Genomic DNA, 13,771 nt, shown 5'->3' with positions numbered 1-13,771 from the left:
CGTGGTATTAATTAAATCAGTTTTATATTTTCTTGACATATTAACACTAAGTGATCCGGGTACATTTTTCTTATATTACTTACACAGTATGAGATTATTATTGAGCTTAAATACAAACTTGAGAAGATATTTTTTGTCATCTGCCATTGGTCTTTTGTACAAAATAACTTGCTTTCTTAGTTACTTTTAACCATCCTCGCCCTGTTACGTTATTAGGAATAAACATTTTCCACAAATGGATGCAGAAAGTAGAAACCTGTTTCTGATGTAGGGTGTTATGGGCTTGAAAACTTGTCGAGGTCGGAATTGGAGTATCGTCATTGTGAAACTCATGACGAATCATTTTCATTATAGAATCATCATAACTAAACGTAATTGGCAAGAACGCAGAGAAAGCCGCTGCTGAAAGGTTTATTCTTTAAACTAAACCTCTTCTGCCATCATCATTACTAGATGGCTAACACGGAAGACAAGAAACCAGAATCAATGCTGCTGAATTTACCGTTGATGTATAGCAAGGCTTTAAAGCGGGTCATAACACTTTGGAAGTAGCTTTTGAGCTCTACCATTCCTACATTAGAGCTGAGCAGTCCATTCTTTTTGACAAAGAACTCAAAACAGGTGTGAGTATAACATGTGAAATGTAGGTTTCAGCAGTACTGCATATCAAAAGATGAATCATGAAAGGACAGAAGCTGTATGTCAGATCAGTTCATCATTATTACCACTCTTGCTAGTTCTGTTTGATACATAAACCCTAAATTTCCAGCCAGATGGTGTTTTTTAACTTTTACTGCAAGCATTCCAGTATAGCAGAGTCTCCATATAGGCAGCAACAAAGAGCAAGATACAATTAACTCTAAACCTGGTGATTCAGTGGTGCAATGACATAATCATGGTTATCAGTTATTCCAAAATACGGTCTTGTTCTGCACATTCAACCACAGATATACTGATGAGGACAACTCATCAGCATTATTTACAGACAATGCCTCCCCCAGAAGAAAATATTGGGATGGGAGGAATCTTCAATAGAGAAATTAACTGGAAGTATTAACGCAGTGTTAAGAAGAGCTACTAGAAGTAACAACGACCTAAAATTTTCTGTGGGAAATAGAGCTAAAGAATTCATGTGTTTATGCACCCAGAAAATTTATGTTGACGCATTGCCGATGATAATTATGAGTGCTAAAGAGCTAGACAAGATACAGGAAAATATAAAACCTTTGCCTTTGGTAGTGGCCAACAAATTAAAACGTCTTAGTAAGGTCACTTAATACGATGTTAGGCCACAACGTGTGGCCTTTATGCTCCGTAGCATAGAATCTACCAGTGTTTGAAATTTTTCAGGGTAATTCAGCACCACGCTTTCAGGATAAAGCCAGTCAACTCATGCCTAGGTGATGGATGTGGAAAATACTGTTTTAAGCATTTTTCCAGAATATGCTTATATATGCTCGACATGGTTCAGATCTGATGAGTAATAAGGCCATGACATGTGGATAATGAAAGTGTCATGCTCATCAAACTATTAAGCAACTAATGGTGCTCTGTGGATGGGGACACTGTGTTTTGGAATGACACCTGTCTTTGCAAGATTGAAACTTAGTACCTCTTCTAATAACAATCTCACTTACTGCAAACATTGTAATTTGTAATTTAATGTAATTAATTAGGAAGTAATCTCAAATGAAACTATTAATTTGCTATTTTGTTTGGACCCCTTTCACAGTTAGTTCCTTGTATAATCAGCGTGTATTAACTCTTCCATTCAAGCACATTATGTGTAAACTGGGAGAGAGAAAGAGGGATTTTTATCTATTAAATGTATTTCACTCATATACATGATCGTACTGTAGTTTCTCTCTTAACATTGTAGACTGGATTTCAACATTGGTTTTATGCCATTTATGTTTTTTAATTGCTGTTTTGTTTTACCTTCTTTTTCTCTTATGAAAGTTACTACATTTTCTTTACTTTTACCTTTTTACCGGACGTTTGGCAAGTTATTATTCCAATTTTGCTGCATGTCTTTTAAAACTTTCATTACTTTACTTTTTGAAAATGCCCATAATGACACATAATCCGGAAGCAGGACTGGAAAGGCCAACTTCAGGTGACTGACAGTGGTTCTTGTACTTACCTGTTAGTCGTCCTGGCGGGTTATGATCATTACCATTCTGCTACAGAAAGTCTTTTACAACTTCTCTTACTCTGGTTTCTCTTTTAACATTGTAGACTAGATATCAACATTGGTTTTATGCTATTTATGTTTTTCACTGATGGTTTGTTTTATTTTATAATTTTACTACATTTACTTTATTTTTACCTTATTACCGGACGTTTGGCGCAGATAGCCTAGGTACTTTGTGCCATAAAATACTAAATCAACCAACCAACCATATACATGATAAATTGAACAGGGCTAACTAACCCTCCTTGTGAGACACTTGCCTCCAGAATAAAGTGTACATAGTTGTTCGACACATTAATCCTTACTTTTCTACTAACAAGAACGTTCGAAAGTCACCACTGAGACAAGATGTTATTTTAAAGTAGAGCTAATTTTAAACAAAAGTTGACAAAATATATATAAAAAACGATCAGAGACTGAGCTTTGAACAACATACTTTACTCTGTTGCCACAAACGAAGATATTTCGTAACATTTGTAAAATTCGTCGTTTAAATTTCCCCATTCTTTCAAACGTCTTTACAATTCAAGCTACAAGAATTTATTACTTTGGAATCCCTCTCTCTCTAGGTGTCTGGGTATATATATATTTTATACACCCTGTAGGGTCAGGTACACTAGACCTCTTCCTCCTTCCATTACTTAGTTGGAAGGACTGATTAATACATTTAGAGTAAATACAAAATGGCTGAAATAATAGCATAATTTTATATCTGGTCCTTTACAGAGCAATGTCCATTTATATTGTTCTATCACTTTTTTAATTAAGTCTAGAACGTGGGTGGCTTGTTTTATTTTAGCACTATTTTATTATTACTGTTATTATTTTAAATATGATTTTATCTTAAAGATCTGATTACAAGTTAGCGGGGAGAGGTGTTTAGGTCTTACTTCATCATACATGCAATATCTGTCTAGTTCGCATAACAACTCATTTTTTAGCCAATTTTTATCAAAATATTTTATTGTACTACGTAGAAGTCTATCTGGTATTGATTGTGTATTTGAGTAATTGTGCATGAACTTTAAGGAAGTGGTTTTTGGTACTCTATATGCTGATGTAATTAATGTATTCTGTAACGTTTGAAGTTTGGTTTGTATTTGTTTTTCACTTGCATTGATCCATGCAGGAGCTGCATAGTATATTACTGGTCTAATATATGTCTTGTATATTTTAATGATGTTTTCTGGTGTTGTGCCATAGTTTTTACCAGTTAGACTCCTAGCATAGTTTATTCTTTGCAAAATTTTAGTTTTTATGTTATTTACATGTTTTATCCAGGTAAGTTTAGAATCATATGTTAACCCTAAAAATTTTGCAGATGCAGCAGTTTGGAGAAGCTCTTCATTCATGTAGATCTGGGGTTGAACTTTTTAATGTTTCGTTGATTTTAAAAATATTACTTATTGTGTCTTCGCTGTGCTCGTATTTTAATTCTATATTTTTGGCAGTATTCACATAATCTGTTTAGTTGTGGTTGTAAGTTAGTGGCTGCTATTTCTGGTGAAGGGGAAATTTTCCAAATTGCTAAATCGTCAGCGAACTGTGACGCGTATCCATGGTTTGGGTCTTTGAGTGGCATATTAGTTACATACATGATGAAGAGAATAGGACTAACCACCCCTCCTTGACGGATGCCAGCTTCTGGAGTGAAGAACTTCGAGAAAGTTTTAACATGAAAATTACTTTGTACACAAATAAGTAAAAACAAATACACATTATATTAATGGACATATCTCTATTTTATTAATCCATTTGCAGTGGGTCAGGGCTAAAATGCCATAACAATGCATTTGTTGACTTGCATTAAACATTTATTGAATTACTAATTTATGAATTTATGTAAGATTGGAATCAATTTGTAGCTTATAATTTAAATTGTAATATTATATATGAGTTAATTTCTTAACTTAAAAGTAAATATTGAAAGAATACATTTAAATATATATTTTAATGAGTCACGTAGTATTTTGAATGCAGCACTGTTTACAATTAGATGCTTGTGAAGTGAAAATTTCTAAGCCTGTAATTTCATACAAATTTGGAACTCAAATTACTTATATTGACAAGCTGGAATATAAACTAAGAACCTCATCTTTTTATTTTATGAGATGTGGCTTATGTACTGAATCAAAATTGGTGGCCCCATTCAACTCTTTCCATTTTTTTGAAATGGTCTCATATATACTTTTACTACAGTGTATGAAGTGAATAGAAAATCAACAGCTTAGTATGTCCATGGAATGGTTTTCTCATACATGTTAATCTTTGAAAATGCTACTGTGTTCTTTCAATCCAAGTTTTTAGGAGGTGGGTTGTGTCTTTAGTCTGCTTGAAGTTTCATATTCTTTAAAATTTAAATAAACCTTAGTGATCAAGCTTAGTAAATTGTAGAGGAATATCATGGTGTTAATGTAGTTATTTATAATTTTTAAGTTATTCAACTGTGCATATGAAACCTTAAAAAATTTAATTTGATATCCTCAACATCCAAACTTTTAAAAGGCTTAGCAGCCTGTGATTTGTTGTGTGTTAAAATACAATGTTAACTGAAAGATTGCCAAATGTTGTGAAGGTATACATATTATATTGAAAATTGGAAGTGTTAAACCTAAAATGATTTTAAATGAGTAGAAAAAGGTCACATGGTTGGTCATATTGAGAGAAGTTATAAAAAATGTGAATGTAATAAATCATTATGGATATCATAACATCCACCTACAAAAGATTTGGTTGTTTGAGAGGATGACTTGATGAATTTTTTTTTTTATGTTGTTATTCATGTGACATAATTACAATCATGTAAATAATGAAAGAGGTTGCACCAATAGGAGATTGATGCATTCTGAATGTACACATTGTGAAATAAAGTATGTTTTTATATTTGGTCATTTAGTTTATATGTGGATTTCTCGTTACATTAACATGTTATCTCACCTTCTAAATGATCATGTTTATTTTGAGTACATATGCATGTATTATGAAGCTGGCATCAGTTTCTGCTGGTGGTGAGGTACAGATGTAATTAATGTTTTACTGTAATATTAAAATTACAATCACATGTTTTATAATCTTTTGATCTGACAAGTGAATGAAAACCCTACATTGAGTTTTAAAAAGTAAACTGAAGAACACTGTTACTCATTATTAGTGAATGTTCTTCATGATTTTGTGATGATGGAGAAGAACACATTTTTTGAGAGATGACACAAAAGAAGATGGTGAAGCACAATCATAACATCAATGACTTAAAATCTCCAAATAGTCTAATGCTGTTTTGAATTATTAACAAATTTGGTACATTGTTTATCAAAATTAACTGTCTTTGTAACCCTGTTGCTTTTAACCAAAATTTTAACCAAACTCAAATTTTTATTTAGAGTTTATATTTAATGTAATTTACTTTTTCTTTAGGGCCTGGCATGGCCAAGCGCGTTAGGCATGCGACTCGTATTCCGAGGGTCGCGGGTTCATGCCCACGTCGCGCTAAACACGCTCGCCCTCCCAGCCGTTGGGGCGTATAATGTGACAGTCAATCCCACTATTAGTTGGTAAAAGAGTAGCCCAAGAGTTGGCGGTGGGTGGTGATGACTAGCTGCCTTCCCTTTAGTCTTACACTGCTAAATTAGGGACGGCTAGCACAGATAGCCCTCGAGTAGCTTTGTGCGAAATTTCAAAACAAACAAACAAACAAAACTTTTTCTTTAAATTCTTTCTGAACAACCAGGTCTTTGCAAAAGACAAAAAAATTACTTATATGTAATTTAACAAAAATAAAGATTATTTGAGCCTTTAAACAAACTTCTTAAGGGAAGAAAAAGTTAACTGATAGTTTTTGAAATAAATATTGTTACTGCTTTAAGAAGATGTAATGAAAGCTGAGAAAAAGGATTGTGTTTCGTGTGGTACTTCATTAAAAAATTAGCATTTTAAAGTGTTTTGTAAAAAGAAGAAATGCCAAGTTTTAATTTGTTATTATCAACTGAACCCTAACACATCTTATTAAGATCTGTTTATCCATGTTTTGTTTCATTATGAGCAAAGTATGTACCTAATTAATACATTAATTATAAAACATTTGAACTTACAATTAAAAACAAAATGGCAAAGCCCTAATATGGTGTATCTTCGAATGTTTGTCATTCTGTAATAATTACATTATTTTTCTTGCTTTTACAGTTTTCTTTTTGTTGGCAGTTGTGAATATCTGTCGTAAAATAATTTAAACTATGGATCTGTATGTTGAAAAAATATAAAAATAATTCCCTAAAAACATTACCACAAAAAAGAATGAACAATAAAGAATTTAATGAAAAAAGTGATAAAAGTAAAAAGATATAGTAGTGACATTACTACAGTAATATTTTCCACATGAAAAGATTCTTTCTGGAGTATATGAGGAACAAAGAATATATTAAAAAGATTGTCAGTAATGAAGTACTTGGTTTATATAACTGTGGTAATTAATGTTTATATGTTAAGTGTATATTCAAGTGCCTAAAATTGTTAATAGTTACATACATGTATACAAGTGTATACATACTTTTTTGTTACTACTTGTGAGAAAAATTTCAGTTACAAGTTCAATTTTATATTATTTATACACAACAATTTCTTATACTCTGAAATTACTACTGAACAAAAGTTTTACAGTCTGCAAACTACTACTGTACAACCTTTAGTAGTCTGAAAATTGCAACTGTATCAAACTTTCTTATAACCTGAAAACTGCTGTTATACAATCCTTTGCTTACATGATTGTATACTATCCTGTAAACTGTGAACTTGTGTATTCTCACTTTATAGAATGAACCTTGTGCTCTTTTTGTGTTTTTGTTTTTGAAAGAATGGACTATGAAAGAATGCAATGTGCAAGCTGAAATGTGTTTTTGAAAGAATGGACTATCTTGCAGGGTTTAAGTTGATGTGTGTGTTTTGTTTTTGAAAGAATGCACTATCATGCAGTGTTTAAGATAATAGTTGTTTTTATTCTAAAAGACCAAACCATCCTGCAGAGTGCAAGCTCTTTTGAACATTATGATTTCAGTAACAGATCTTTATATTATAGTGTAAGTTATGTTTATTTTATGCTTTAAGAAGAAAGATTATTGTACAAGTTGTAACTTTTGCTTTCTCAGAGTAGACTGTACTGTAGAGGAATGTAATTATCAAGGAAGCATCACCATGTTGTAGGACATCAGAATCTTTTACCATTGTGTTAATCATTCATACCAGTTAAATTGTAACTAAAAATAGCGAACGCCACAAACAATTTGTTTCTATTGATATATTTTCATTGTAAATGTGAATTGTTTACATCTAGGAACAAAACAGAATGATGTATTGGCAGTAGCACTCATAGTTGACAGCTTCATGACTTGCATTGTACTGTATCTTTTTTAATAAAGATATCATACTCGTCACACATTGTTCAGTGGAGAGGTGTGTCTGAGTGAAGACGTTTTGAATCACTGGCATTACCTAACTAGATAACACCAGCTTAGTCCAAACTGCAACAACCTTCATCAAGCTGAACACTTTCTCTTTAAACTTATAGCTAGAACACTCATTTATAAAATACACAAAACTAACAAAACAGGTTGAATATTTCAATCTTTCAAAGAAGAAATCACTATTTGTGCGCCAATTGTAACGTAACTAATAATGACGTTTCTATCAGGATACGGAAAGTTTATTAAACAATAAAAGTTCTATAGAATAATAAATAATAAGAGTAGTTATGCTGAAGTTTGTAAACTCAAACAGTTGTTAATATGAAAACAATGTTAAAAAAAACACCAGGAGAAAAACTATTTCATAAATTTATTTACAATAATAATACTAGACATTTATCATGAAAATAATGTTAAATCACAAATATGTCCGGAACGCGTTTTAAAAAAAATTTATTATTCTGGTCATTACAATTTCTCAAATCTCTAACCTATCAGCTCTTTTCCATGCGTTATCTTCATCATTCCGGCTGACGTCTTAAGCGTTTTTATTGTCTTCCCAGATAACGAGATTACACGTCATGTGATTAACTTCTTAACATTTGTTTTATATAACACTGCACAACAATTTTTTCAAAAGTTTTGCATCCTGAAACGTTTTTGCTGATTGTGACAGGTACCTGGTGGGTATGCACAAATATAGTTTTGGTTTTGCTTCATGACGTAGGAACGCTGAGAAATAGGCAGTTAACTGTTTGTTTGTTTTTGTTTTGACTCGGATTACGAGTCGCACGCCTTACGCGCTCGGCCATGCCAGGCCATAAGTTAACTGTTCACCGGCAATAACGTATTTAATTGCGTTTATGTTTCTAATACACTATTAAGTTCAGCATAATTAAAAGTGTTTTGCTCCTGATTTTCGTTTGTATTCAATGTTCGGTGCATCACGTTACAGTGTCCAACAGTAGTCAGCAAGCATTGACGGATTCCAGTTGTCCTGGTATCGTTTTTACATTTTAGCAATGTCCTGGTGAAACCTTTCACCGTGTTCATCACTGACAGCACCGAGATTTGTGGGGAAGAAGTCCAAGTGTGAGTGGAGGAAATGAATCTTGAGTGACATGTTGTACTTCATCGATTTGTATGCTTTGAGAAGTTTGTCTACCAGCTGAATGTAATGTGGGGCTCTGTAATTGACAAAACAAAATTGTTAACAACGTCTTTGAAGGCTTTCAGGCAATCTTTTCCAGCCCAGCTAACAGATTTTCGAACCGCTTGTCACTCATAACATGTCTGATCTGAGAGCCAACATAAATGCTCTCTTTGAGTTATTCTTGGGAACACCTGTCTTAAATAACGAAAACCTTCGCCTTCTTTGTTCATTGCTTTCACGAAATTCTTCATAAGTCCCAATTTTATGTGAAGAGGAGGCAAAAAATCTTTGCTGGGTCGACAAGCGGTTCATGCGCCACATTTTTCTGTCCTGGAACTAACCTTTTACGGAGTGGTCAACTCTGTCTAGAATAATGTGACTTTTTGGCACGACTGTCCCATCCACAGATGAAACAACAGTACTTTGCATAGTCGAGCTGCAGTTCATGTAACAGAACAACAACTTTCAGATATTCCAATTGTACTTGCTGTACTGGATGTGCTTTAGCAACATTTCCATGTTCTCGTAGATTTCTTTCAGCACACCCTTCAATGCCTGATGGCTAAACGTTGTCATTGTGTAACAGAACAGCTTTGAGGCTTAACATTGATAAATCAATAAAGAGACGGCACTCTTGCGGGTCATAGTCACAACCCAAAGCAAAGAACAATCCTTCGATTTCAACACGAAAACAGAGACTGTCAACTTGTGCAAAGAATTTCGTTATATCGTCTTGGCGGCTTCGAAAAACAGAAATTTTCGTACCTTTTAACAGCAAACACCATTCCTGCAGTCTCGAACCCAGCAATTTGGCTTTTGCTATTAACAGACCCAAATCTCTGACCAGATCGTTTAATTCTGACTGTATTATGAGGTGTGGATTGCCTGAGAAGCACGGTTCAAAATCCGGATCAATGTCACTGCCAGTACCCTGCATTGCAGTTTCTTCATCTGTTTTGTCTAAGGTCCATTCTTGTGGTGGTTTCGGAATTGGAAGACTGTCGTCATGTGGCACGGGTCTCATTGCTAAAGGCAGATCAGGGTATTCAATTGACTTCTTGTTTTTGGCAGAGAAACCAGACACATTAGTCAAACAGAAGTAACAGTCCGTCACATGGTCTTTCCGTTCTCGCCATATCATCGGGACAGCAAACGGCATTGTCTTTCGAGTGCCTCTGAGCCAAGCTCTCAGACAGACAGCACATGTCGCACAACAAATGTGATGCGCCCATTCCTGGTCTTGATCACCAATTTTATAGCCGAAGTACAGATGATATGCTTTTTTCACAAGAGCAGTCATTGAGCGTCTCTGATGAACAAGCGTATACTCGCCACAAATATAGCAGAATACATCGCGGCTGTTACGACATTGACGAGACATATTGACCGACACCAATCGTCCTGTAAAACGTCTATAACATCTAACTTACTTGTTACGGTGTTACTGAGGTAATGCTGTATTCTGAAACAACATGTAAACACTATAAGGTCTATATTAATCCAATGAGCAGAATCTGTCTATGCAAGCCACTTTTATAGCCTGTTGAGACAGTGTCAAGCTGGTTACGACCTGCCCGGCTGCATACTTCCACAAAACAGCTTCCAACCTGGCCTTATTTAATGCCTGGACATGCCCTGACTGTACAAAAATTGTTCATAGGCCTTTTACAGAAGCCCCCCACTAGTACAGCGGTATGTCTCCTGATTTACAACGCTAAAATCAGGGGTTCGATTCCCCTCGGCTCAGCAGATAACCCGATGTGGCGTTGCTATAAGAAAACACACACACTTTTACAGAAACGAAAGTTTTTGGACACAAATATGAGAAAAAACATGACAAAACTGAAGATTTCGATGAAACGGTACGTGATGGGCACATGTGGATGTGATTTTCGTGATCAGCAGCCAAAAATCTATAAGGAACACCCAACAGTGTTCAAGAAGCAAAAACTTCGTTGTGCAATGTAATTAATTACAAACTCAGTACCCTTACTTTAACAGTAAGGAAAACTCCATCACATGTTGGTGTCCTGACATAAAAATTAACGATTTAACGTTTACTATAGACTGGGTGTCAGGTGAGTTGACGGCGTTTAATGTAAATACAAATACAGCTGAATTAAGTCACAGCGGTAAAATACATAAACAGTAAACAAAATAAAAATAAAACGAGAAGCTTCCACATCACGGTCATTGTCTTCAAATAAAACCTGCTCTGCCCGTGGTGAATGTGGTTGTATGCTGTATAAGGAGTTCAACAGTAATAGCTTGCAGTAGTGATAATTTCACTTAGTAAATCTTCACTATATTCGCTTCAAGGTTAAGCTCACAGTCTTTCGGTTTAGATCTAATCATGTATATCTTGAATACTTTTTGTACGTGTATTTACAGACCAACAGAGGCCATACGTTAGGCAATATTATGATGTAATAACCCCAATAGAAAGCATGAAAAAATTCAACTTCTAGTAACAGTGTAACAATAAAACAAACACACCAGTTCACAACAACTGAACAACACAACTTGTGATTCATAAACAGTTACGTACCTGTGAACAACCCTGAGATAAACTATCGCTTCGAAAAATATTTATTTAATACTCACGCTGTACTTAAACTTTCTACATTAAAACATTATCGTCAACTCAAACAGTCGTGTATATCTAACTCAAAGCCCTTTTGAATGGCGTGTTTCTTGTTATCTGTGAGTGGCAGAACTTAGACCATCTGTTCGACCTTAAAACGTTCATCCTTTGTATTCTTATTACATAAGTGTTTATCACTCTTGAGATAATTGGCAGGCCAGTTTGTGTAATTGTGGATTTTTTATAGGATAACTTCGAGATAAGAAAATTGATGTTATGGAATGGCCAGATCAGTCACCTTAACATGAAACTTAAACCGATTAACAAAAGGTCACAAGCCAAACACGGGAGTTGAACTTTTTGAAGTACTCAAAGAAGAATGGCGGTCAATTACTCAGGAATATTTACACAAACTCATTAAAAGCATGCCACGTCGATGTGAAGCAGTATTGAAATCCAAAATCAAAATAATGCTGAATAAATATTAACTTGTGAAACTCTTTTCTATTGCTTTGAACTTCATTTTTATGTTTGCAAAGTTACACGAAGTGTATGTGCGCTTGCCGTCCCTAATTTAGCAGTGTAAGATTAGAGGGAAGGCAGCTAGTTATCATCAACTCTTGGGCTGCTCTTTTACCATCACATTATAACGCCCCCACGGCTGAAAAGGCGAGCATATTTAATGCGACGGGGATTCGAACCCGCGATCTTCAGATTACGAGTCGAACGCTTTAACCCACCTGGCCACGCCGGGCCCATTTACATTTGAAATGAGGGGTACATACATGAATAATACTAATGCCAAATTTTATTTTGCAAGCTAGATATTTCACAGAAACAGCCTTGTGCATCTTTTTTATTTAACAAACCAAATACAATGAATGAATGTTTTGATGTTTCAGTTTACGATAATAGTTTTCATTCTTTATTATCGCTGTTCGTACAAAATGAAAAAAGGAAGCAAAAACAATCATTGTTTTAGCACCACCAAAGCGCCCAGCATGACCAGGTGGTTAATGCACTCGACTCATAATCCAAGGATCCTGGGTTCGAATCTCGGTCACACATAACATGCTTGTCCTTTCAGCCGTGGGAGCGTTAAAAAGTTACGGTCAATTCCACTATTAGTTGGTAACAGAGTAGCCCAAGAGTTGGCGGTGGGTGGTGATGACTAGCTGCCTTCCCTCTAGTCTTACATTGCTAAATTAGGGACGGCTAGCACAAATAGCCCCCGAGTAGCTTTGTGCGAAATTCAAAACAAATTTGTTTTACAATGTTGATATCGGGGGATTCTGTTCACCTTGGTGGACACAAATCGATAGTCCGATGTGTCTTTGATATCACAAAAAACAACCAAATATTTCTTTGAGTAAGAACACATACTGCTTGATTATATATTTTCTGTAATGAAAAGAAATGCATGTATTCGTCAGGAAAATAACTTCACAAATAAATACACATTATCAACGACTTTACCACTTTTATGTTTTCTAATAGCAAAATCACATCAGGGTATATACTCTTTCTACCGACGGGAATCGAACCCTGACTTTAGCAATATAATCCAAAGTATACCGTTGTTCTACCAGAGAGTTTTACCACTTGTCTTTTGTAGGTCACCATTAACAAAATATTTTCCGGGGTTTATTTCCTTTCATATTTTATTTCTCCCAATTTCAGCACCTGTATTCACACGTTTTGTCTGTCGTATACGAACTGACAGTTTTTTTCTAATAGAACGGAATCAGTTAGTGAAAAAGAAAGAATGCTGATGTGTAATAATATGCATCGGAAACGGCTACAGAAACAATATTGAAATGTAATAATATCAAAAGTATAACGTTCTCCAGCGCAAATAGTCCTCGAGCAGCTTTGTACGAAATTCAAAACAACCAATAACGTTCTCGTTCCAAAATAATAATTTTTTGTACTTTGAATTGAAAAGACGCTTGAAAGAATGGGGAAGATCAGACAACGAGTTTTAGAAATATTAAGATGTATATTCGTTTCTGGCAAGAGAGTAAAGTATGTTGTTCAAAGCGTAGTTTCTTATCGTTTTTAAAATTTTTGTCAACTTCTGTTTATAATCGGTTCTACTTTAAAATAATGCCTTGTCTGAGTGATAACTTTCGAACGTTCTTGTTAGTAGAAAAGTAAGGGTTAATATGTCGACAGCTATGTACATTTTACTCCGGAGGCAAGTGTTTTGCAAGGAGGGAAAGTTAGCCCTGTACAATTTATTATATATATGAGTAAATTACATTTAATAGTTAAAAATTTCTCTTTCTTTCTCTCAGTTCGCAGATAATATGCTTATATGGAAAAGTTCATACATTTTGGTTGCACCAGGAACGTTAACTGTGAAATGGGTTTAAACAAAATAACAA

The 13,771-nt window shown here is 34.6% G+C and overlaps 1 protein-coding gene across 1 annotated transcript in view; it reads right to left on the bottom strand.

Moving 5' to 3' along the window:
* The window catches only part of LOC143254256 (uncharacterized), a 31,756-nt gene extending 20,313 nt beyond the window's left edge, over nucleotides 1–11,443 (bottom strand). The window contains exon 1 of the mRNA XM_076509118.1: nucleotides 8,139–11,443. Coding sequence (XP_076365233.1) covers nucleotides 9,363–10,181 — 819 coding nt within the window. The 5' untranslated portion in view covers nucleotides 10,182–11,443 and the 3' untranslated portion in view covers nucleotides 8,139–9,362. The remainder of the gene's footprint in view (nucleotides 1–8,138) is intronic.
* Between the last annotated feature and the right edge of the window lie 2,328 nt (nucleotides 11,444–13,771).

This window comes from Tachypleus tridentatus, chromosome 1 (genome assembly GCF_004210375.1).
Source record: "Tachypleus tridentatus isolate NWPU-2018 chromosome 1, ASM421037v1, whole genome shotgun sequence".
Taxonomy (NCBI): domain Eukaryota; kingdom Metazoa; phylum Arthropoda; class Merostomata; order Xiphosura; family Limulidae; genus Tachypleus; species Tachypleus tridentatus.
This window is presented reverse-complemented; position numbering and strand designations above follow the sequence as displayed.